Raw genomic sequence first — 25,687 nt, 5'->3', positions numbered from 1 at the left:
TCAAGGAATACTAACAGCGAGCACATAGTCTGCACCTTCCCATGCCCACCTAACATCCTTACACTGCTATTAGAATATTCTAATAGATTGTTTCTCCATGCAAGGTTATAAAAGTGTGGTTTATTAGGGTACTGCAACCATAAATTTACGATTGTTTCTCAGGCTGAATTTATATCTAGCCATCAAAATGCATTACTACATTCCAGTCACTTCTTTTTTTCCTTGCACATTAACATAATCATCCCCAACACTTCAAAGTAAGGGAAGTTATATCTAGCTGGCATTCAAACCTACAGATCTGTCTCTTTAAATAAAGGCCCTCTTTTTATTTTCTAAGGGCATGATGCATATGTAGGCAATCGCCAACAATGAAACCACAGCTACATTATAAACTACCTTATTAAAAATTAAGGATTGTAATTACATATTGAAACCAAGAAAATTATTGTTCCTTTTTCCACACTCTTGTGCACAGCAGGGCTTGTGACCCTCAGACAAAGGCATATCCAAGAAAATTAATGTGTAATCAGTTCTCCAAACTCAGCAATGACTTGGGGTGAGAGCCGGGATGCTCTTGAACAAAAAATCCCAAAACCCAAGGTTCACCTGTCATGGACAGGCAGTGACCCCACTGCTTCATTGTGTGTTTAATTGTGTGTTTAATTGTTTAACTGCGCCCAAATCCCTCCAGGTGCCCAGGCACCAGGTTCCCTCATAGAGGCTCCCTGAATTCCCATAGTATCGGTGTACACACGATCTGGATTTCAGCCAGTGAAAAATAACTAAAGGGGCACACGAAAAACAGTGAAAACTTGCTATTTCCAACGAGACCGGTGTTTCAAAAAATCAAGCGGCGAGCACGGAGAGCACCACACTGCCGAATTAACTTCTGATATGTTTTCATTTCAATCTTTAGAGATTACAAGAAGTAAATTACCCTCTTTAAAGAGTACAAGAAGAGAAGCCAAGGCACCGAGCGGGACACGGAGCAGCGAGCCGGGACATCCCCGCCCCGTCCTGGCTCGCTCCCAGGACGGCCGGGCCGGTCCCACAGAGCCCCTCCCGCGGCTCGGGGTGCCCAAACCAGGGCGGACAGACAAAAACACCTCACAGAGAGGAAGAGAAGCCGCGCCCGCAGCCGCTCCCTCTGCCCACGCCAGCCGCGCCTCCCCGGGGCCAGCCCCGGCCCGGCCCCGCAGGGTGGGCGGGCGCAGCGCGGAGCCCCGGCCCGGCCCCTGCCCGCCCCTCGGCGCCGGGAGGCGGAGCCGGGCGGGCGATCGCGGCCCGGCCGCTTCCTGGTCACCGGAGCAGGAGGCGACAGGAGCCCTCCGAGGCGGCTGCGGGGGTCCGGCCGCCGCCATGGCCTCGCTCTTCAAGAAGAAGACCGTGGACGGTGAGTGGGCGCCCGGGGAGGCCCCGCCGCGCCCCCGGCAGCAGCCGCCCCCAGCCTCGCACGGCCCCGGGCGCGGGGCCGGTCCCGGCCGGGGCTCCGGGGCAGCGGGAGTCCGGCGGGGGTCGCGGCCTCGGGCCCCGTCCCGGCGGAGCGGGAGCTCGCAGGAGAGGAGCGGGAGGCCCCGGCCCGCCCGCCGTGACTCACCGGCGGTGCTCGGGGCCAGCCCCCGGGCCGGGCCGGCCCTGGCTCTGCGGGACCGAGGATTCCTGGCGCTCTGGGAGAGGTGGGAGCCGGGCCCGGCCATCCCGGGACGTGGGTGAGGGAGGAGGAGGAGCGGCATCGCTCGGTGGCGGCGAGGGACACAAAACAGGCCCGGCAGGAGTTGCTGGGGCCCAGGGGGAGCCGGGACGCGAGCGGTGCCGCTGTGCGGAGCCACGTCCAGGCTGCGGGAGCCGCCGCCGCCCGGCCCTGGGCTCCGCGCCGCTGTGGAAACAACTTGGTGTTGGTTCTTTGTAGCCAGGCTGCCGTCAAAACCCCTAAACTTCAGCAGGAATAACCATCCTCAAATAAAGCCCCAAAGGACTTAGCTGCCTGCAGGCCGCTGGGCGATGCTCAGCTCTCCCTGTTGTCGTGGTGCAGGGTTGGCGAGCCCCAGGTTTGGGTCTCTGGTGTGTTGGGTGCCCCGTGTCAGAGCTGGTGGGTCGGCGTTTGAAAAGGGCTCACAAAAAATGACGCTGCACATCAACCAATTGTGTGTCATCGCAGGGAACACACACAGGTCCCACCTGGCTCTTCCCATTTTAGATGCACCACCTGAGAAGGGGAGAAGGGGAGCTGGCATTAAGCTTCCGTGACCAAGGAAGGATTGCAGGAGCCAGGTCAAGCCCTGTTGGATGTCTCTTGTCCAGCCTGTTTGAAGGAATGCTTCCTCCTTGCCCTGGTGTGTGTGACGACAGTGTGACACACAGGAGTGGCTAATGGCATAAGACTTATCTCAGAATAACCTGTCGTATTCTGTCTGTTCTAGTAGCTGGGAATTTTCCTCAGTTATCAGAAACAAACAAGAACCAAGTTCTCATCTTGGCCTTCACTTCTAAAAACAAATTAAACAGTCTGTAACTGCAGATAGTTGTTTCCAGTTTATTGCCATCCTTAGTTGAAGCCACTGTGGGGGATCAGAAACTACAGAAATAAGCATCGTACTTACCCTTATTGTCTCCTAAGTACTGTTCTTGTTTGCTGTCACCTTGAAGTTCCTACCTCTCCAGCTCACTATACTAAGGATTTTTTTTTTAAATACTGTAGTTAGAAAAGGCAGTCTTGTATGTAGCTATTAAGCTTTTTCTTTCAATTTCACCAAGTGCAGCTGTGCAAGTAATATACATTTATCTACCTTCAAAATTACTTGCCTGTAGCATTTTCAGAATGATTTTCTCTGCTGTTTTGCCAGTGTGAAGAATGCAGTTATATTCTATGCCATATTTCAGTTCTTAGTTATTGTCCACTGAAAAGTCTGCATCTCCCAAGGATGCTTTTTCTGTAGTACTCACAGCAGTAGTAGCATTGTAAAATCAGGTGTCATTTTCACACTGTTTTTTAAAAATATATATTTCTTTGCCCAAGAACTGGGCAATCTCCAGCAAGGTTGGAAGAGGAAATGTATATTCTGTCTTTAAAATGCCACTAAAGGTTTGGGATTTTGTTCTGATTCAAACCTATTGAAATAATTCCAGCAATGGATGTTTTACAGTATTTCTGGCTTTGGGAATGAAAAACGTGAATGCTTCTCTCTGTTTGTAGAAAAATTGCCTCAAACCTTAAAAAATGAAAAGCGTGGCCTGTGATTCTATAATTTATCCTTCATGAGCTCTAAAGAAAGTTTATGTGACAGTCTGCTCCTTTCAAACTCCCACCCAAAGTGTAGACTTAGGAGTAGCTGAATCTCTCCTCCATAATAAGTGCTTTCCTCTACAAAGGTCAGAGGATGCAGAGTCACATGCAGACGTCCTGCTCTGCCTTCACCCAGGTGAACCACACCCAAGCACGTGATGTAAATCCTACCAAAAGTTAGGTGCAGCTAGCATGGTTGGTGCCTAGACTGTAAATAATATTTGCTTTAACAAGATGATGTTATCAATGTATAGTTTTTAATAGTACAGAACTCCTATGAAGGATGATGGGTTTCACCTGAGAGACAGTGTTCAAGCTTTGCTTGCTACTCACTTGTCAGTAAACTGAAATTTGTTGTTAAGGCCTCCACTTTCCCACCTTACTATTCTTAAGCATCTCCTAATGGAAAAGTGTCAAGCACTGTTGCTTTATAGACTGACTTGAGGAGGGGCTACACAGATGTGGAGGAGAGGAAGCTCCCCCAGAGCAGAATAAGGACAGAGAAGAGCAGGATCCAGGACTTGCACCTGGGATTACTGTCACTGTTTTATGGAGCTGGGAGCTTCTCACCTGGTCTGAGATCTCATAATTCAAGGCTCCTTTAGCTGCCCTACCTGTTGCAGTTAGGCCTGGCTTGGGGAAGAGCAGTAGGATTGCAGTGACCTAGATATTGCTGAGTTAGTGCTGGACTTGCAGGAAGGTGTGTGTACAGATGTCTTACTGTGGGATTAAGGCTCTTGCTGTGGTTATGGTACAAAGTAACATCCTAGGTAAAGGTAAAACAGCTTTGTTTTTAACAGGATGTAGCCCACACTGCTGATACAATGATGTTGTGGTATCCCAGATTATATTTTGGTAATATTTTCTGGATCTGAAATGCTGAAACTTCACTCTGAACAAAGGGAGGTGTCAAACATGCTGCATGTCTGCAGGGTGCTTAGTTTATGGAGTATTGAAAAACTTTGCCCAGCTATCAATGTTTTCTTTCCAGATATAATAAAGGAGCAAAATCGAGAGTTAAGAGGTACACAGAGGGCTATAAGCAGAGATAGAGCAGCACTTGAAAAACAGGAAAAACAACTGGTAAGTATGACAGGGAACTTTATTTTGCTCTTTAAAACACACACACACACACACACACACACACACACGCAATAAAAAACTTGCAAGATTTTAAAGATACCAATCAATGCATAATAATGAAATACTAAAAACAGTTGTCTTCCCCTTTTCATTTCTCAGTTAAAATTGTGTTGGAAAATGCTTACTGTCTTAAAGTGATTCTCAGCCTTTGACATAGGAAAATCCTGAAACAATGTGTTTGGGTAAAATAACCACATTGGGTTTTCCCTACAATTCCCTGCATTCTCTGTCCTTCAAAAGGTCCTTTTTTTCTAAAAGGTTTGTAAATCACTTGTCTTGTGGAAAAATTAAAAGAAGTGCTATCACGTGTTAGCATGACTGTCCAGTGGGAGAGAGTACTTGAAAAACCACAGGGTATCGTGAGTACCCCTAGAGTTGTTCCTTTCATTCAGACAGAGCTTCCCTAAAATTAGCTGATAATAGTAGGACTGTTTGCCTAAATTAAGATGTATTCAGAACTTACTGTGTGTGAGCTTTCAAGTACTCAGTGGCTGAATGCTGCACCTGTGTGGCACTATAAGAGCAGAAATGGATGTGCCAGATGGTGGGGTTTGATGCATGAAGAATGCTCAGACTGTGGGAAAAGCTGTGCGAATCCAGCCCTTTCCAGCAGCTATTGAGGTGGTGGTTCGTGGCAGCAGGTTGCATGAATACCAAGAGCTGGGAATAATAAACTAAAAGATCAGAGAAACTGTTTCTGAAAGCCTTGGACATGTAGAATATAGTAGGTTGCTCATAAGTAAGGCATTTTTTCCAGTATGAAATATTCCAGATATGGAAATAACCTTAATTTTAATGGCTATTCAGACTCAAGTGTTGATTATTTACCACACAAAGTGGTTTCAGAAATGTTGGATTTCTGAGAAGAAGAAAGGAGCAGTGAAATACATCTTTGAAAAAGTTAAAATTTGCTGCTGGAATGAGAGTAGCGATGAACAATAAATATTAATTTTTCAGTGTCAGATCAGGTGAAGAAGGATCAGGGGCTTATCAGTCAATCTCAAAACATTTCATTATGTGCTTTCTCTAGAAAGACCTTTTTTTTTTCCCCTTAATTTTAAGGTACTACTCTGAGAAAACCAAGTTATGCAGTTATATTATTTCTACAGCTAAAAATACCTTAATGTATGCAGACAGTTCTGTTTCAGTTCAGTAACCTGATATAACTATACAAATTTTGATTTTTTTTTTTCCCAGAAGAACATAACTGACTTCAGTAAGCTTGCCCCAGACCTCTTAAAAGCAGATAATGTACACCAAATTTACCCAAATTTATTTTAATTAGGAATAAAATAATCTGTATATAGGGTTTGATTTCTGCAGGTGGACTGTCTGCAGTGATTTAGCAAAGAATTTTGCTTGGAAAAAAATCAGGTTATAAAAGCTATGTAGGTCTTTCAACTTACTGAGAAAATCCCTATTTTCAAACATTTTTTTGTTAAAATATGGGGTGCAGACTAATCCCTCCAGCCTTCACAATACTTTAGATACACCAAAAAAAAAAAAAAAAAAAAAAGGAAGTAATATTCTGGTGATGTTATAGGAATTTTTGTGGCTTCTGTGAGCTACTTTCAAAGAGCACAGCTTTACTTCTATTTCAGGCCTCTAAGGTTTGAACAGTCTCATGCTGCTTCATTGCCACTCTGTACCTTCCTGGATTAAAAATAGTGTGTATGACACACCCTTAAGAAATTGTGAATCTGCAGAGGGGATTTTGTGCCAGAGCCATCTCTGGAATAAACTTAACTGTGAACTTTTCTGGTAGTCAGGGTGATGCAGTGGGCCAGTTTACATCTGCCTTTAAAGGTGACTGTTCTGCCTGTCCTGGGGACCAGAATTTATCTTTTCATAGCTTCTTAAAAGTGCAATTTTCTGGATTACCAGTGCACATAAAGTGAAGCAACTGCATACCTATAGCAAGTATATTAGCCTGAAAAATCCAGGAGAAAGCTGGTCTTTAAAAGCTGCTTTTACTTAATGGTAAAAATCAAAATGGACAAATGGACATCTACAGAAAACTGAGCCAGTGTGGCAAGACCTGCTTAAAAAGGCTGTAAAGGAAAAAGATGTTGCAATTTTTACATTACCAAGTCACAAATCAGAAGGCACACTTTGAAGAATCCCAGCTGACAAGATTATTTGTGCCAGGCTTTTTCCTGGTACCTCTGGGCTAAACAGATTGTTATTTCTCTTTTAATTGACAGACTGGGGTTTGGGTTTGGTTTTCTAAGACAGAAGTGTCTTTCTTACAGCATAAGCACATGTTAAATTATGCTATTTTTATTAAGTCCAGTTAAATCATAAGGGTGAAGAGCCTATAATTATTGGTCATCTAACTTTATCTACTTCTTCCCCAAAAAGGCTGTGAGGTTCTCTTGAGGCTGAAAAAGCATCGAAAAGAATTCTCCATTTCTTACATGAGGGATGTTTGATTGCAAGAAATCAAAGTTGATTAGAGCCATGGCACCAGTACTTGACTGGACATTATAATTCCTTCACTTTTTGGGGCTTTTTTTGAAGTATGGCTGCTTATCCAGATACAAAGTCAAATGTGCACATAGAAGTGAATGTGACATCATGCAGAAATTTAAGTCTTTGGGGGAACTGTGTGCTACCATACTATAATTCAGTTTCATTGAGTTTTTTCCTTGTGGTCAAATCATACCAGCATGACATTGATTCTGCTAAACAGCCTTGTTGAAAAAGCAAAGAGCTATTTATATAACTTAAATGTCTTAAAAGATTCAAGAGGCTAGTTAATTTTGAATTTCATTATTAGCAGTAAGGCTTAATTATAGTCTTTGTGTGAATGGAAATTCTGTGGAGTTAATCTCACACCTTTTTTCACAGGAACTGGAAATCAAGAAAATGGCTAAGACTGGTAACAAAGAGGCCTGCAAAGTGCTGGCAAAGCAGCTGGTGCAGCTGCGGAAGCAGAAGAACCGAACCTATGCTGTGAGCTCCAAAGTCACTTCCATGTCCACTCAAACCAAGGTCATGAACTCCCAGATGAAGATGGCAGGAGCTATGTCAGCCACAGCAAAAGTAAGGCCCCACAAGATACTCTTTTATATTCAAATGCAGCATAGGGTTGCAAAAATTCTGTTATTTGGGGTATTTTTTGGTAATTGCACTACTAAAACTCACTGCACAGGGGTGGTGAGGGTACAGTAGGGAAACATAGTTTGGGTTTGTATTGTTACACTTTTGTTGGGTCAGTCTATCCATATAGCACCTACATACTTTGTTGGGCTAGACATCTGTCAAATGTTTACATGACAAAAATAAACTAATGCCAGTGAATGAACTCTTTTAGTACATAGAAAAAACCCAAACCCTGCTGCTACAGTGCCTTGCCTGTATTTATTGTCACAAGCGGTTTTTAATGGGAAAAAGTAGGGCATGACTCGTCTAGAAATGAAGGCACTGTGTCACAATAGCTTTATGGCTTTTGAAAAAAGTAGGTTATTGCTTTGGATCTAAAATGCCTAAAAAAATCTAATCTGTAATTTGCTGTCATTCTCTCTGTGCCCTCTCAGGAAAGAGTATTGCATTAAGTTTCCTCCCAAATCTCATCTCATAAGAGAGTAAAAAATCTCAGTTTTCCAAGTTAGGTGTGAACTTTCCCCTATTTCCCTCAATTGATAAAGATGGATTTGGCTTTTGACAAGGAGGACTGTTCAGCTCAAGGTGCAGAATTAGTATGCATCACTGTAGACCAAGCTGGGCTTTGATCCCAGTCCAAGTTAAATCCAGTTAAACACAGCAATGCAACTCGGTGCAGAAAGGAATTACCACAAGGGCTTGGTGGTCAGGTGCCTTTAGACACAGCATGAGGACAGATTCCAGCCAGCCAGTGATACAGAGCTGTGGCTCTGCAGCAAATTTACAAACTGGACTTGTCTGACTGATCAGGTTCAACACCTTACTCAGTATTCTTACATAGCACTCATGAACAAGTTAGTCTTGCTTTTTAATTATTACGTGGGTGACTTGTTTTTATCTGTGATGGATTTTGGATTAAATTTCTTAAAACCAAAGTTACTGGAGTAGTTAGGAAGGTTAGGTCAGTAGGAAAAAAAAAATCAATAAATATTTTTAAACAGCAGGTAATTGTATGTACTATTTGTGTAACATTATTGGAGAGAAAGGTCTTAAATTCTTTTGATCACTTTTAAGGTGAATATTTTTTCTGATCAGCATGGGAAGCTTAATGAATTGTTAATCTCATAAAACCATTAGTGAAAAATGTATGGGATCAGTTACCTTAACAAGCAAGGCAAATATGTGAATGCAAAGCTTTCAAGTATGTATACTTTCAGTATACTTCTTAGCATACATGTTGCTAATTTTGAACATAGTAAAGTCTAGTTAAGTTACCTGATCATTTTTTTCATGCATCTGACCCTTATTTTCTGAACATATGTCAACTCTATCCGTGCAGATACTTTTGACATCCATTTATACCAGCACCTTCCAAGGCCAGAAAAACTTCTTAAATTCAAATAATGTGACCATGAGCACAGTCTTTGAAATTCAAGTAACATTAGTATCATAGTACGTTATCACCTGGAAGAAACTCAGACATGAAGGCAGAAGCCCTTTTGTGAAGGCTGTAGTGGCTTGATTCCATTTCTTTTAATTAACCAAGTCTTTTATCTTCTCAAAGATGGTTAAATTTTATATTTGAATTGCTTATGTCTGTATTTAGATTCTGATTTCCCACAGTAACTTGCCTTTTAGGAAAGAGGGAAGTGCCCCATAGCAGTGCCCACAAAGGCAGTAAAATGGGTGAAGTTTATTTCACTGTCACAGCAAGATCTCCACCCATCACACAGGTGCACCCTAAATAAGTACTTCCTCAACATTTGGTTATTTTCTTTTCAGAGAAAAGTAATTTTTCCATTAAATTGTAACATCAAGAAACAATTTAAGGCCTGTCCTCCAGTGGTGGTTCAAATAAATGGTCCTTTCTGAATAAGAACCTGCAGCCATTTACTTCTTTAATGTGTGTAGCCTTCAAGTTAAGAAATGTTCTCCATTCTTTTCATTCAGATCGGTTGGATTTGTCCTAGTACAAGGCCAAGGGAGGTTCATGGTGCAAGAAAGATGCACACATTTAAAAGTTAGTAAGAAATATTGCTATCTAGTGTCCTAAGTGCAGGCTTTACTATTGATCTGTCACCTAATGTTCCCATGGGATGTAGAGAGACTAGGAAAGTGAAATTTGGATTAAAGCATTTTTCTTAATGAATGCACTGATAATTATTAATGTCTCATTATATGATGTAAGAGTTTTTTCCATATTAATAGACAATGCAAGCAGTTAACAAGAAAATGGATCCACAAAAGACACTACAAACGATGCAGAATTTCCAGAAGGAAAACATGAAGATGGATATGACTGAAGAGATGAGTAAGTTCTGCACTGCAGGGGACTGGCGACTCTTGGCAGGGGAGAACTAGCCTGAAAACACTGATGTTTGAAGTTTATTTCTATAGTTAATGAGACTGACAGTAAAAATGTAGAGCAAACAAAATAATGTATGTCTCAGTAGGGATGCTGACTTAGGCTTTTTAGAAGCTCTCGGTATTAAATCTAGAATCCGTTCCTTCCCATCTTCTGCAAAACATTCTTCATATTTTTAGAAGGAACGTTCTGGCAGGGAAGAGGGTTTGAGACCCATTCAAGGCCATGGTGACATAACTGGTAGGGGGACTTGAAAATTTGCCTTAATTTAGATACTGATAATCTCAGCTTTCTGCACATGGTGGTATGATATGGTTCTGTCTCCTTTTTCTTAAATTAAGCCACAAACAACTTTTTGGGGAGGCAGCAAGTTCCTTGTTCCTGCACGTATGTGTTCACTGTCATCTAATTCCTGGTGTTGCTCCCACTCTTCTCCCCATCCCATTCCCTGCCCTGTTGTCATATTAAGTAGCATGGACTCAAACCAAGATGAAAACACCTCCACTGCCCACAAGTTATCTGAATAGTTAACAACTTTGCAATGTTGTTTGGAGGAAGAAGAGATGAAAGGGTTTTTTATGAAACTATAGATGTTTTGCAGAAATGTGAAAATGTAATATGGGGAGAGATAGAGCAGCTGAGCTCTTTAGGTGGAACTGAACATTTTTATGAAAACAGCCATGCCTTACCCTGTTGTTGCCCTGGCTGTGCTCACAGGCTTTGCAAGGCAGAGCTAAGAGAGCCTCCCACACCCAGGTGCCTTCTGCTGGTATCTCACACCGTGGTGTTACTGCTGTCTTCTGGGAGGGTAGAACGATGGTACTAGGTCTTGTTAGTCACCTTTTTCCTTAATACAATCTGGATTTTTTTTTTCTTCTAAGTTAATGATACTCTGGATGATATTTTTGATGCTTCTGATGAAGAGGAAGAAACCCAAGATATTGTTAATCAAGTGCTTGACGAGATCGGGATTGAAATCTCTGGCAAGGTATGGCTGTTTTTGCACAGCTCATGTGCTTTTTCCCCTGCATTCCATTTTTAAAAAATAGTTTTTTCTAAAAGTCAGCTTGTCATAACCTGTGTTATTCTGACTGAAGAAAGCTCGTGTCTCCTTCCAGATGGCCAAAGCTCCCTCAGCTGCCAGAGGTTTGCCCTCTGCATCGGCATCGAGCGCTGCCACCATATCGGATGAGGAGATCGAGCGCCAGCTCAAAGCCTTGGGTGTGGATTAACTGATCCAGTTCAGAGTCTGCCTACTGGGTGCTCAGCCCTACACACACGTGCAAAGTGCAAACACTCTTTCAATGCAACTGATTTCTAGGAGAACCCAGAAGTCTCAGAAATGACAACTTGAAGATGGATTTGCAGAGAAAAGTACTTTTTTTTTATCCATTGCATGGACTCTTTTTGACTCTGGACCAACCAGCGGTGTAGTTCTAACAATAAATTCACTTACACCTGATCCAGATCTGTCCTCTGGATTCAAAGTTTTCTTCCATCTCTGTTCCTGATCTGTCTCTAGAACTGGCTATTGCTATTCAGTGGCTGGTCATGCCACTTCCTAGGACAGCACCTATGTAATAATTATCATTTTTACAAAACTATCATTAGAGAAACATTTAGTCTGCCATCTCTTAGCACAAATGAAACTTCACCTTGGCTCTTAGAAACTTTTTTTTTCCATGAGAAATAGCTTTGAATGTCTAGATAATTTAGGCAGAAAGAAAAAGCATTTTATGTATTTCTTCAAAATTCCTTTTGAGCGGATGAAATAATAACTTGTTTTTCCTCTTACCGGAAGGGAAGGATACACTCCTTGTGCAGTTAATTTTTCTGGAAGAGGAGTTACATTTGTTAGTGAAATTTGTTGCATGAAAGGCACTGATTGAACTCTATTGTACTGTAACATAGCTGGTTTCAACAGAATTGCTGTGCCTTTATGTATATAAATCTTGTACCTTTGTGATTTTCTTTCAGAAGGAGTCTTTGAAAGGTGAGTAAACTTAATAATTAAGATGATTTTACAAAATGCTTTGGTGAGCCCTCTCAGTACACTTGATGGGACTCAGTGAAGTGGAGAGATGCACTCATTCGGAAACACAACTTGTGCACTTGAAAAAAGGACATTTGCCTGAAGCAACATTTGTATATATTTTACAGTACTTCTTAATGGAAGATAACTGCATAATTGTATTGTTTGCTAAGATGCAACTGATCACATTGATAAACTAAATCTAAATATCAGTTTTGAGAACAATTTTGGATCAGAAATGATAACTACTTGTCTAAACACTATAATAAAAGCATTCTGGTTCTGTGAAGGTTTTTCTATGGTCTCTGAACTGCATCAACACAATTCTAGCTTTACGTGGAATATGCATTGTGCTAAGGAATAAGAACTCTTGATACTTGAAATAGACAGAATGAGAATGCAGTTCCCAGTTATTACTTCCTGGATGGTGTGATATTCCTCCTGACTCTGCTGGAGATATTTACCCCTCAGTGTTGATTTAGTGGTGCTGCTCATTGAACAGAAACAACAACCATCTTGGCTTTAAAAAGAGAAAATCAAAATACCTCCCCCAAAAGCAAAATCCAGAAAACTAGGGGGGAATAAACCTCATAAAGAGACTTTGCTGCTAGGCAAAGTGTATCAGGAAACCTCAGTGAATCTGCTCTTGTTGCACCATCTACTGTTTAGGACTGAAGTCAGCAAAGAGAACTCATAGGAGAGCCTTCCTCAAGTTTTAGGCCTAGAATTGCAGGTGTTCTTTCTCTTTCAAAGAAATAATGCAAAACTGAATCTGTCAGGTAGGAATGTGTAAGTTAATATATTGCATATATCCAATATGGGGTGATTTTTTTTTAACAAGTTATTTTGTAAAATTCTAATAAAAGGCTTTTTATCCCACAATGACTTTGTCCTCTGTAGGGTTAGTCTTACACTTCTGTCTCTTACTGGGCTTTCTTTGTGAGCTCTGATAAATATTCCTTTGACTTGCTTTGATAAAGCACCATCATATTTATTGTAGTTGCTTGTGGGCCTTTGATTTAACATTTAGAAAAGACTCGTTCAAGTTTTCAGTCTCTTGTCTGGAACCTCACGCCCAAGCACTGCTCTGTGGCATTGAAAGAGAAATCATAATGTGAACCCAGGGATAAAATGTTAGTGGTTGTTTGTAGTTTGGTTGAACACCAAGGCTTGTGTCCTTTCTGAATGAGGTGTGCGGTTGATGTTTTTAATAACTGTCAAAATTGGGCATAATTCCATGAGTTCTTTCCTCTGGATCTTTGAGGAACAGGAAGTATTGCTTTTTTGGTGCTATTAGGACTGCTGAAGTAGGGCTAGTGTCAGCATCAATCCTGTGGTTTGTTGCAAGTTACCTTTTCAATCCTGCAGCTCTAACCTGTGTAAAAATCTTTGGGTAGCAGAGTGGGAAGTGCTGTAGGTTTGCAAGCTTGTTACGTGTCTGCAATTATGGTCAGTATGTTGGATCAGTCTAAAAAAATTGCACCTCCTGCTTAGATACAAATTCCTTTTAAATCACATTGAGTGTTTTAAAAAAAACCACAGTGAAACCACTCAATCCTTACCCTCCTTTATCCTTGCTAGCACCTAAATAGGAACTGGATCCAAGTCTCCATCTGGGAGCAATGACATAGTTGTGCACACACCTAAAAATGGCTCTACCCAGAGCCCTATTCCTCAAGTGCCCAGAAGCAATTCCCAGGGGAGCATTGGGAACACAATGAGCATTAATGATGCTTCCTCCCCTAATATTCTTCCAATCTCTGTTTCAAAAATAAAAGTACATCCAGAGCCCTGTGCAAGTTCACACACCAGCCTTAACTGACTCTTATCTGAGAACTCCTCCATACAAAGGAACTTCTGGCACCCACATGTTTTTTCCCACAGATGTTTTTTTCCCAAGCATGTTAAAAAAAACACCACTTTGTTTTGTTTTAAGCTGCTTTCCATCTTCCTCTATTTACTCCTAGTTCTTACATTAGGCAGGAAGGTGAACAGCCTGCCTCCATCAGCTTTTTAGTACAGTTCATAATTGAGCAGACTCTATTGCTAAGATGCAACTGATCACTTCGATAAACTAAATCTAAATATTAGTTTTGAGAACAGTTTTGGATCATAAATGACAACTACTTGTCTAAACACTACAATAAAAGTGTTCTACATTCACTATGATAAAAACATTCAATGCACACACATTGAGTAGCAGAGAGACACTTCAAGTTATTCACCTTACCTTTGCTCAGCAGCTTGGCCTGTGCTTGGTCAGTTGTGTCCCTCACATCAGGGCTCAGCACCTCACAATTCTTCAGAGACAGCTGAACCTCAGATTTAAACCTTGTGATAACACCTTTTTTTGCCCTCTAGTGTGGTTTTAACACCCTGCCTAAAGTTACCATGGGAAAAGAAGGGCAAGAAAAAACCCCACAAATATCTCAAGAACAGCACAGCCCAGCTTGGCTGAATGGCCAACTAAACTCCTGCAGGTTTATAGAGCTGCTCCTTGGAAATCCTGCCTTACATGCAGGTTGGGTCCTCCCCCACCCCAATCAAGAGTAATTGGTGGTAATTACGTTGTTCCTAGAGAAAAAAAATACAATTGCCACTTTCTGTAAGTAAAGCTCCAGCTGCAGCCATTGAAATTGATTTCATCCAGCTTTTCTTCTTTTAAATAATTCTGATTTGTTTGTATTTCTGTGGCAGCAGGTAGGTGTGTTTAAATAGTGGCTGCTTCCCCCAGTTGGCCTTTTGTCATTCCTTTGCAAGATAAGTTTGTTATGTGTCATCTTTCATTTTATTTTACTCAGTTGCTGCAATTATCTTTCACTTGTGAGACTTTTTGAGACCACCACCTTACAGCGAGGCTGCCCTGGAACTATCTGTTAGAGCATTCTAAAATACACTGCAGCATGACACACAGCTAAGAAAGAGTGAAGTGTTACCAAAACAGAGATACAAACCATTGCCTGGAGTGCCAAAAGTATAGGAATACTTTATTGGATGAGGAGGTTGGGAGGTACAGGCTGATAGCATTTCTAGGAAGCCTTTTATAATTAAGAAAATAATTTAGAATTTAAATAAAGTTTTTATATACCAGATAGTGGTTTCAGCATACAGAACATTTGACCACATCACATGAAAGGTACACCAATGCATGCCACCACCGTTGCTGAGTGCTGATCCTCTCAGCTGAACCTTTTTTGTAAAGTTCATGACCTATGACCTGTTGGTAACCTGTGGTGGATAGAAGTATGCACCTTGGTCTCTGCTATAGTGGATGAGCTATGCTAGCGATGAAAGCAGCCTGAAGGGAGTACATAGCCACAGTTTGTCCCCTTTGAGTTATTAAATTGAAGTTTTCTTCTCAGTTAAGGGCTTAGAGTGGTGCATTCATCCATAAAAATGTGGGTTTTTAGAAATCCAGGAGCCTGATTTCCATTGTTGAACATACTTACGGTCACTGTAATAAGTATCAGAGATAATTTAATGTACACTGGAGAGTGAGCACTTAACTTGTACATGCTGCTTCTAAGTGGTCTTGAACATTAAACTCCTCTGGCTTTCTCTGGGCCTATTATATAGACATTTTCTAAATCATCAGGTTTGTTTTATGGAAAAATAAAATGCATCTGGCCAGTACTACTTGCGTGTACTCACTTAATTTCAGTCCTGGGAAAACAGTCAAAATACTTATATGGTAATGGGCTAATTCCCATAACAAGGCTGATGAGATGGCTGGATAATCTATCCCTGGTGAGTACTACAGTCATTAATTTAGTTTTCTCAGTGCCTGCCTGATAGGTGGAGCTCTGGCACCGGTATTTTTTCCCCTCAATTATCTCTAGGCTAGAGGATGACAAAGAAGGGATTATTTTCAATTAGTGGGGTGCGATAGAGGGGGATTGTGCAGTGCAATAAATTCTTCTTTTGTATACTTTTTAGCTTAACCACCATCTCTGGTGTAAGTATGTCCACACATGGTTTTAATCAGAAGAAAGTATAAAGCAGAGAAAGAGCAATGTAGTAAAACCCCCAATAATTCTTTTTCTTCCCCTCAGGCCACAAAGTCCTAAAGTCAGATAAATTGTATTCCTGTTTTTATAGCTAAGCCTACCCAAACCAAACTTTGAGGCACATAACAAATTAGCAAGAATTACGTTTGATAACAGGCATTATCCAAGCCACTTCTACTTGACACCAGGTCAAGGCAGTCAAATGTTAGGCTGAGACAGAGCGTGCAGTAGGAGCAGTGTGACACCTCCGTCCTGGTGAGCTCACAGTGCCTTAATTAATGACAGCAAAATCCTTCCCATGCTACAGCTGCTGGTAGCAGGTAGGAGCAATGAGTGGTGTACTGATTTTTTTCTTTTTTAACAACACAGTATTTACAACATTTACAAAAAGCAAAAGAGAAATCCACATGTGTACGTGGAAAAGCTTCACCGGCAGTCATGGTGCTCCTTGATAATAGAACTGAAGGCATTCTGGTGTAAACTGGTCTTCACTCTTTTTTCCCTTTGTCTTCTGTTGCAAAACCAAACTCTCACGACTTCCTTCTCAAGATTGAGCCCCTCAGCCATCCTCATAATTTCCTGAGAAGACGGCTTACTTTGTTCTCCAAAGTGCCTCTCTAGGGCTTCTTTGGCAGCGATGCTGGATACAGGGGTAAAATTTCACCTTTAAAAACTTTTCTGCACATTCAGGCTTTCACCACTAGTTCAAGAGAAAGATCAAGTAACAACACTGAAGGCAATGACTTGGTTTGTTTCATCTTTCTCTACGTAAAGGGAACCCAAAACACTAAAAATACTCTGTAGTTCTCTGCTAACACGAGCAGCACGACATCGTACAGAATTTTGGCACGGAGTGATTAAAAGGCAAAAATAGCATCAAGCTCAGTGCAATTTCAGTGTTAATTATAACACTGGTATATCTAAGAGATAGATATATCTTGGTATTATCTAAGAGACACAGCTACTAACTAGTTACGAGTGGGGTCAAGGGAATTGGAACAAGCCTGACCACTCTTCTGCCCCAGCAAATGCACATCAGTGGTGTTACCTGGTTGTATCAAATCATTTGGGTTTACAGAGAGGAAGAGCTTTATCACTTTGATTTGGGAAACACTGTGTGTTTTGCATCTCACTAATTATAGAGACAGCACTAGAGTATTCCTAGAAATCACAGAGATTATGGCCAGCTGTTTTAGCCATCATCACATTCTCCAAATGCCTGCCCTCATCTGTTCCTCAGTCAGCAGTGATCAAAACTGAGTGGTTCACTAAACAGAATAATTTAATACTGTTATTTTTTTTTCTCATTTCCAGATAGAATTTGCTTCCAATTTCTGTTACATACTCTGAAAAACCACATATGTGACATGCTTGTGTGCCACTGGGAGGCATCCAGAAGTTTCAGCAGTAGCTGTAACTTCTTTGGACACGAGAGGGCACTTCATGCATTATTCTGGAAGTAAGGTGCAGGGATTCACTACAGAAATACAGTGTCTGCTCCAGTTCTACTTATTTCATCTCTTGGTCTTTCATTTACGGGTCAGTTTTTCAATATTTACTAATGTTTAACAAAACTGGCTAATTAATAGCATGGTGTTCTGCATATACAGAAGTACAGAAACAACATTACTTTCGACTAACAACTTCTTAGGTTTTGAGCAAAGTGTGAAATATAATACTTTGGAATTAATTGGGGGTCTGGAGGGTTATGCTGGGCTTTTTTTCACTAGAATATTTCCAAATATTAGAACTTTTAGAAGCCCAAGATGTAGATATTCATTAATAGAAAAGAGCACTTCAATTTTGACAGAAGAAAAAGAAGCATCTTAGCCAAAATTGTTTCTAACCTGTAATAATCTAAATATTTATTACCTTATGGTGGTTCTGCGCTTCCTCTTCCGTTCATTCACTCCAACTTTTTCATTGTACAAAGCTGTATTAAAAAAAAAAGAAGCAGCCAAATAATAAAAGCTGGCAGTTACATTCCACAGGGACAGGAAAACAAACAATAGTCACTTTCTTTGAAGGAAGAAGAAAGCACAAGAGAAAGTGCTGCTGAATAAAAGGAGCATCACACACAGGATCTTTCCATTGTTAGGATGGTTGGTCATTGTTTTACCTCCAGTTATAAATGGTTATAGGCAGAAATGGCTAGAAGCAAAAGGCCTTTGCTAGTGAAAAATCCCTGTACACTGCTAAATGGGCTGTCCTGCAGATCCTGCTCTGGCTCTCTACAGGACTGGAACTGGTTTGCTGGGATGGGACTGGAAAAATTTTATTCCAGCAGCCCAAGAGATATTTTTGCTATTCTATACACTCCATGCAAAAAAGACAACTATACTTTAACACAAGCACACCTCAGCATTTAAAGCTGGTAAAACAAAATCTTTAGTCTGCAGAAGACATATAATAGCCTTAAAATATTTACATGGGATTCTTCTTGAAGAGCAAATCAATATTTAGAGGATTTCAGCTCCCTACCTCCCACTTGTTCTGCTTCCTCCAGCCACTTGGACAGGATGGATTTCAGTTTGCACGCGTTCTTGAAGCTCAGCTGCAAGTTCTCAAAGCGGCAAATCGTCGTCTGGCTGAACTCGGAGCCATGCACAGCAGCCAGCGCTTCTCCAACGTTGGTTTGTGTATAACCTGCCAGAAACAGAGGAAAAAGCAACTTTGAAGCTTTCTAGGAAGGTAACCTTCCTTGAGATGCTCAGCCCTTCATTGCTGGCTCTTGTGGACAGTGTGTGCTGCAGTGCCTTCGGGCTGGGCTTCCTGCAGAGGTCTCTGTGGCCAGCTGGGCTCACCATAGAGCCGTGCTCAGTCTCCTGGTGGTTTCTGTGGAGTGTGACACTGATTTAGTGGAGTTTCACACTCCAGGATTAGGGATTTCTATAGATGGTGCAAGAGCAATAATCCATAGAGGTACTGCTGGTCTCCTGTTATTTGTTGCAACATCCAAGCTGAAGTCATCAGAGAAATGTTGCAGTTTCCATTCAGACTCTGACTTTGCTTCAACAGCTCCCAGCTTATTTCTCTGAATGTGGATCTGCCATGGCTAGGGGACTGGATCATCATCCTCCTTTTCTGCTTTGGTACCAGGACAAGGCAGGATCTCTTTAGGCACTTAATGTCCCATGAGGCACCTTTTAACCTCCTTTTTGACTGCACTAACCCTGTGTCACTCAACCCCACACCCTGTTTTGTCTTGTAAAGCTCAAACTCAGATTATTTTTCCTGTACATATTGCATTTCTAGAGGCTCCATGTGATTTTCCTACACCAAAAAAATTCCAGATGAAGATGCAGTGATTAACTATGTGTGGCCTGGCAAGCACTTTCCATCGCTGTGGCTGACATCACATAAAGGATATACAGGAAAATTGGCCAGTTTGCAATAATTTTTTAAACCCTAATTTCTTTTATTGCAACTTTGACTGCAAATGGAAGATACTTGCTTTCTAGCTGTTGAGATACATACATACACATACCCCATATAACCTTATAATTTTATATAATTATTATTTTATATAACCTTTTAATTTTTTACATTTATAAAATAAAATGATTCCCTATAATTCTGATGCAATGTTATACATGATAAGCCCTGCCAAGAATGACAGGGCTCAGGCCACCTTTGTCCTCAGCAGTTATTTCACAGCAACAAAGACATCAATTGCTTCCCAACTGTGTCATGGAAAAAAAAAAAAAAAACCAGGAAGAGCAGCTTCCTACTGGTGTGAAGGATTTCCCATGGATGTCATCAGTGTATAATGAAATGACAGCAGACCATCAGATTAAAGAGTCTGTGGGGAAAAGAATGGGTATGGGAGGTTAGATGGTTCTGAGGGCTGCCTGCCCTAAGTTGCAGATAATTTGGGGCTGTACAAAATATTGCACCTGGAACTGAATGTAATTTATTGAACAGAAAAAATTATTTGTGTTAAATGAAGGAAAAATTTAAGGGCAGGAAAGTTGGAAGTCCCTTTCTGCAAACTAAAAGGTGACGTTCGTTAATTCCATGCAAGTCCTCTAGGAATGGAGGAGGTTTTTCAGGGCAAGGCAGGATTAGAGTTATGATGGGACAACAGCAGAGGCCAGACCATAAAACACTCAGAAATAATTGGGCTTTCACTGGACTCTCCCAGCCTTTTGTTCATGGACATGAAGCACATACCCAGCTTGATTCTCCGCAGCTTGAACTCGTTGGCGAATTTCTCCAGCTCCCTGATTTCAGGGGAGTCCATGTCCACGGGCTCCTCCGCGGGCTTGCTCTTCCTGCGGAACTCCTGCTTGAAGTCCGCGGCCGCGGGCTCGTCCGTGAGCAGGGGCTGGGGCAGGGCAGCGAAGCCGTGGCCCAGGGCACAGGAGCTGGCACCCAGCGCGTGCTCCGGGAACTTGTACAGGCAGGGGGTCAGGCCACCTGGGCAACGCCAAAGAGAGAGCTCACTGCACTGGTTCTCTGCTGCTGCATGGAAAAAACCTCCCCTCGTCACCTCGTCCTCCCTGCCTGCAATTTTAATTCTATAATACATGTGAGAGAATCCAAGAGTTAAGAGTTTCCTGGGATGTGTTTTCTCTTTTTTGTCCCAGCACATGGAAACCTATCAACAGCCCCTTTCACCAGCCACAGCCATCCAGTCACTTAGCAAACTGTGAAGCACTTAAATAAGAGGCAAACGGCCTAAACTTACACAAATAAAAATCCATGCTCTAAGCTGGACTTTAGTGGCACAACAAGATCAATGGATCTGTGTCATTTTGAGTCACTTAAAATTTGCCAGTCTCTATTTTCTGGTACAAAGAATACTTCCATGTAGATGCCATTTGATGCTCAGACAAGATACTGTCTTGGCTTAGCTGCAGCACAGAATGTCTTTGAGGAAAGTACACAGGTAAGAGCTCAAAAAAAACCCCCCCAAAAAAAAAAAACCAAAAAACCAAAAAAACCAAAACAAACAAGAACTCATTCAGAATGATCCTTCAAAAAAGAAATTGCTCAAGGATAAAACAGAACTATCTTTCATTACCTTTTGTTCCCAAGTGACAGACTTAACAAGGAGATGCAGTAAAGAGTGAGCACTGATTTTTCCCTAGATATTGTACATAGAGCTAAAAAGTCTCTAACCTGAGGGAGGCATGGGGGGGAATTATTGGAGAAATATTAACACTCCTCAGTGTATCTGGAGCAGACAGTAATTCCAGGTTCTCAGGTCATCCTTCCCAATTTTCTAAACTACACAAAACCATGTAGAAGAACTCAGAACTTCATTAACCTCCCACTGCTGCCTCCACTTGTTAGACCTAGGTTTTTCTTCACTGCCCCAATTATTTCCATCAGAGTTGGAGGTTCTAACTCCATATAACTATTTAATACACTCCACACAAGATAACCACCAAAAAAACCTCTCAAGAAATAATGAAAAATGCTTTAAAAGAGGGAGACTTGCTTTGCAAGGTGCTGACACCATTTACCACGTTGGGGTGGGGCATGCTGCATGTCTGTAGGATGCGAGTCTGGGAGAGACTTGCTGAGAGCATCTCTGGAGTTGCAGGCTTGATGCCTAAGAAAATAAAGTAAGGAAAGGAGATGAAAACAAGAAAAGAAAGGAGAAGAATAAAAATGTATTTATTTTGGAATTAAAGAAAACTAATTTCTGAGAAATATAATTTATTATTACTTATTAGCTTTCCCCAGGGACTGGGGCAATGCCAGAAATGTTTTCAAAAGACACAGAAACGCATGATGAAATACAAGAATTTGGAAATTTTCATACCAAGAAGGAAGCCTACACTCTGTCAGACATATTAGTTAGGCTACGCTGATTTACTCTAGGATTTCCTTAATTCTTAAATGAAATAAAATTCTGAGTTTGATTTTGGATTACTCCCGAGTCCCAGTTATTTCCTGGGAGTTATGTTAACTTGGTTCATATCATTATCTCATTGACTGCTATGTAAACTTGCACAGAACTAAAATGCCTCACTGTCCTCACTCTTACTGAGCCTGGGACAGGGAAGAATGAGCAGGATGCTAGCATGCATTCATGAGTGTAAAAATCTATGATCACATGGCTGACCTGCCTGCTGAATTCACCTATCCCTTCATTATGCCATCATTTTATTTTATAGCTTCAGCCAGGGCTTCATCATCCCAGGTATTGGTCATACACAGGGGCGTTGGGTATGTCACTTCTGGTCCCTCAAAAAGTGATAATCACCAGGAGAAGTGGCCAGGGGTGTGCCAAAAGAACAGGACTTTCCCAGCCTTGTAGGGAGACATAAGATACAGAGGGATTCCACAGGAGATGCAGAGGTTTGGGGAACTCTGGGCACTCATTTCCAAACCCTTTTTCTAGCGCCTCAATCCAAACCCCATCTTCTTTAAATGATTGTCCTGGATTGGTCCCTCTAAAGGACAACTGGCTAACATCCACGCTCTGACAGCTCACCCAGCTGAGGGCTGGCCCCTTACCTGCCATCACCCCGTAGGTGGAAGGCTGATTCCCATAGTGGCAGGAGGGCACGGAGTAGTGCAGGCCTGGCCAAGGGCGCCCGGCGTCGTCGCGGCAAAGCCAAAGCACGAACACCACGATTGGGAGCAAAGAGAAAACAGGGGGGACTCGTAAGAGCTCAAGACACAGCTTTTAAGTGTGAGGCAGGCAGGCAGGACTAGGAATTGTTGTGCTGTCCCTTGATGAGCTGCTTTTGGTACAATCTATGTCATAACCCAGTTTGCACAAAGGGCTGAGCAGGAAAAGCATTGCAGTCTTAAGGGGAGACCTCTTCCTCTCCTCACTCAACTTCCACACACTGATTCATTCAATCTCACACAAAAACTAATTCTAAGGTCCCAGGAAATTGCCATCACTGTTGAGCAAACCCCACAGCAAATGAAGGCCTGGGTTTCCAAAGGCAGCAGTTTGGGACATTTGCTTGACATGTCCAAAAATCACAATTTCTTGAGTGCCAAGCAACAAAAAGCATTTGAGAGTGCTTTGGTGAGGTAGTAGAGAAACAAGACAGTAAATTCTTGATTCTTCTGAAGTGAGGCCTAAATAAACATTTTCTATCACCAGCCCCAACAAACACACTGTTTATTTATCTCTAGTGTTTTCACAGGGGTATTTCAGGTCTGTGCTCAGTAATAGCCAGTGCCTGAAGAATGAGACCATTTTTTGCTGAATGCAATATAGAGATATGGCTGTTTCTCATGTATAAGTAGGAATAAAAATGCATGTACTGTCCCCTCTAACAACTGCAATAAAACAGAATATTAAAAATTAATGTTCATGAACATTCGGATATGTAAGACTACATTTTAAAGAACACATTCCTGTTGTTCAAAACAGTCTATTTAATTAGGGATTAGAATATTTGGGTTTCACAACAGTAATCATAACAGTAAAGGGTCTCATTTAAATATACTTGCACAGATATAAAATCTACTGAGACAAACATGCTTATACTAATGTAGATGCAGTGAAAATAAAGATTGTGTTAATAACTGTAATGCATGTACAGCAATTCAAGTTTTCTGTCAAGATCTGAGCCTTTATAGGTTGCATTTTTCCATTATTTCATAATCCACATACCATAACTTTAATGCATGAAAATACAATTTCTGATTTGTTAATAATGATTTAAAATTAAATAGTGAGGATGATGCTATTTAAATGAAATAATAGCAGTTAAAGTGTTGAGGATATTGCAGAACATCAGCTGAATGACACAGCATAGTATTTGAACTAAAGTATTTTTACCTTTCTTGTGATGAAGAATTGTTACATTCATTTTTAAAACTTCTGACATTTAAAATAAGTTGTTATTCAAAATTTTTTCACCATTATATGCACACAAATTCTCCTCATGTGCACTCAAAGTGACACTTTCTATGACAATTCCTTAATCTATGTATGAAATTTGTAAAACTTGAGTCATTATAGTTACCATCCTCTGGTTCTGCTTTCCCAGGGTGGTTTTTTCAAAGGATCATCTTCTGGATGCGATCCTGCAATCAAAATTTCCACTGACTGCAGTGGCATTTGTCCTTGGGTGGCAGATACAAACTACCAAAACCTGAACCTGTGGCAGGTGAGCAGAGGCTTTGGGCCAGCTCTCATCGTGTCCTTTCCATTACAAGTCAGATGAATCTAGAAAATACTGCTGTGATACAGACACATAAATTTGATCTCATACAAAATTTAAATTCTCCTATTCCCTGCCACTATTGCTAACCCACAGTTGTATTGGGATATTTTGAGCCTCTTGCTTAATGTATAAGATGATCCTGTTACCAATAATCCATTTTCACTACATACATGCTTTTTCTTTTCATTAAAATGCTTTATTACCAATGCTTTTCAGGAAAAACCTCCTTTCTTGTTAAGACTCCAAATGAAATTCGAATGCTAATGCAATTTCAAATAAATCAACTATTTCTTCTTCTTTCCCTGAAGGCTTTCTATCAACAATTCCTGTATTCCAGAATCCCACCTCAGCAGTATTAACACTGCAAGAAAACTCTCTTTGGCTCAGATATTTAGTGATTAAATAGTCCTAATATTTAAATGCACCTAATCGAATTATATACACAAATATACAAGATTCAAAAATAATGGCAAGGCTTCTCCTACCCATTTTGAACATCACACTTAAACCTTAGTGTTGATTCAGTTTGCAATATGCCTTGCAAAACAATGTTTTTCCTTGTTTAAAACTCCCTCAAGCTATAAAAAACACTTGAGGTCTTATAAATATATTTCCTATTTAAGGTAATATTTTAAACTATGGTTACATAATAAACAACCTTTCAATTAATTTACATGACAGTTGTCATTAAAGACTGTAGTAAGACCAAAGACGGTGTTTGAACCTAAGCTGGCAGCATATTTGAGTCTAATCTTGTCCCAAACTCAGAGAAAATTACGTATTTATCTAAAACACAAACATTTGTGTTTTTCCTGATTCACTCATATGCAGAGTTTTGTGAAATTGCTTCTACTTTGGCATAGTCCCAATCATACATAAAACTGACACTGAACACTTTAAACACTGAGAACTCAATGAACTCATCGATCACCCAAAAACTACAAATGAGAGCAAGAGTATTTTCAAAAAGTACCTGTAGACACAACATTGGTGGTATGGTTGGAGACCTGCAGGCACTCTGCAGCGCTGTGATGCATTATCAGAGGCAGAGAGGGAGAAGAGTCAGAATTCAGGGGCACAAAGGTGTCTGAGGAAGCAAATGCTTGGCAGCTCATACCCTCCTAGAGGCAAGAGAGCTGCCTGTCCCGTGTTCTACCAGAGCAGATCCTGCAGGGTTGATGGTACCTCAAACTCTATTCCAGGATTTTACCTGGATATACACACAGGGGAGGGCTCTGGAGCACAGGGAGGTCGTGTGCAGGTATTTATACCACTAGGAAATCCCTTTATCCATTTTAATGTTCTTTTCCCAGCAACATTGCTTCCCTGGTACAGAGCCTCCTTCCTTCCCACACAAACACAATACGTGTCCAATTAATGGAGGGGCGGGGGAAGAAGAGGGAAACCAGAGACATGATTTGACAGATATTTTCAATTAGGTCTTTTGTGGAAGACAATGACCAGAAAAAAAAAAATAAAAGTATCGTCTCCAAAGTCAGTGGCAACAGACAAGTGAGTTTAATACTAAGTAAGTTTCCACAGTTAACACCTGCCTCCAAAATCTCATCCAGGCAATTGTCTGGAAGGCAACCTGTCTGAGAGCTC

General features: G+C 41.2%; 2 protein-coding genes across 5 annotated transcripts; one reads left to right on the top strand and one right to left on the bottom strand.

Annotated features, from left to right (window-relative positions):
- The first annotated feature begins 1,240 nt into the window (after positions 1 to 1,240).
- On the top strand, positions 1,241 to 12,810 carry CHMP2B (charged multivesicular body protein 2B). Its single transcript, XM_059872599.1, has 6 exons — positions 1,241 to 1,393; positions 4,275 to 4,366; positions 7,277 to 7,471; positions 9,740 to 9,842; positions 10,778 to 10,884; positions 11,015 to 12,810. Exons 1-6 carry the CDS (start codon positions 1,360 to 1,362, stop codon positions 11,126 to 11,128), a joined length of 645 nt encoding a protein of 214 aa, XP_059728582.1. The 5' UTR covers positions 1,241 to 1,359; the 3' UTR covers positions 11,129 to 12,810.
- Positions 12,811 to 14,843: 2,033 nt separating this feature from the next.
- POU1F1 (POU class 1 homeobox 1) lies at positions 14,844 to 25,197 on the bottom strand. 4 transcript variants are annotated; one of them, XM_059872573.1, is made up of 7 exons: positions 25,056 to 25,197; positions 22,407 to 22,553; positions 21,382 to 21,495; positions 20,109 to 20,354; positions 18,417 to 18,581; positions 17,808 to 17,868; positions 14,844 to 16,575 (listed from the first exon to the last, which is right to left on the bottom strand). In XM_059872573.1, the coding sequence occupies exons 1-7, from the start codon at positions 25,195 to 25,197 to the stop codon at positions 16,362 to 16,364; spliced, it is 1,089 nt and encodes a 362-aa protein (XP_059728556.1). In that variant the 3' UTR covers positions 14,844 to 16,361. The 4 variants fall into 4 exon arrangements, with proteins under 4 accessions (XP_059728556.1, XP_059728565.1, XP_059728567.1 ...); XM_059872582.1 differs by having other exon boundaries at positions 22,407 to 22,472; XM_059872584.1 differs by lacking the exon at positions 21,382 to 21,495.
- Positions 25,198 to 25,687: the final 490 nt, after the last annotated feature.

The sequence above is a fragment of the Haemorhous mexicanus genome, chromosome 2 (genome assembly GCF_027477595.1).
Source record: "Haemorhous mexicanus isolate bHaeMex1 chromosome 2, bHaeMex1.pri, whole genome shotgun sequence".
Lineage (NCBI taxonomy): Eukaryota > Metazoa > Chordata > Aves > Passeriformes > Fringillidae > Haemorhous > Haemorhous mexicanus.
The sequence above is the reverse complement of the archived record's forward strand: the minus strand, read 5'-3'. Positions and strand labels throughout refer to the sequence as shown.

Excerpts from the sequence above, each read along its gene's own strand:
- CHMP2B (XM_059872599.1), top strand. The coding sequence starts at position 1,360 with ATGGCCTCGCTCTTCAAGAAGAAGACCGTGGACG. Across the intron at positions 1,394-4,274 it reads CAAGAAGAAGACCGTGGACG|ATATAATAAAGGAGCAAAAT; the intron begins GTGAGTGGGCGC and ends TTTTCTTTCCAG. Across the intron at positions 9,843-10,777 it reads GGATATGACTGAAGAGATGA|TTAATGATACTCTGGATGAT; the intron begins GTAAGTTCTGCA and ends TTTTCTTCTAAG.
- POU1F1 (XM_059872573.1), bottom strand. The coding sequence starts at position 25,197 with ATGAGCTGCCAAGCATTTGCTTCCTCAGACACCTTTGTGCCCCTGAAT. Across the intron at positions 18,582-20,108 it reads GCTGCGGAGAATCAAGCTGG|GTTATACACAAACCAACGTT; the intron begins GTATGTGCTTCA and ends TGTTTCTGGCAG. Across the intron at positions 16,576-17,807 it reads AAGCGCAGAACCACCATAAG|CATCGCTGCCAAAGAAGCCC; the intron begins GTAATAAATATT and ends CCCTGTATCCAG.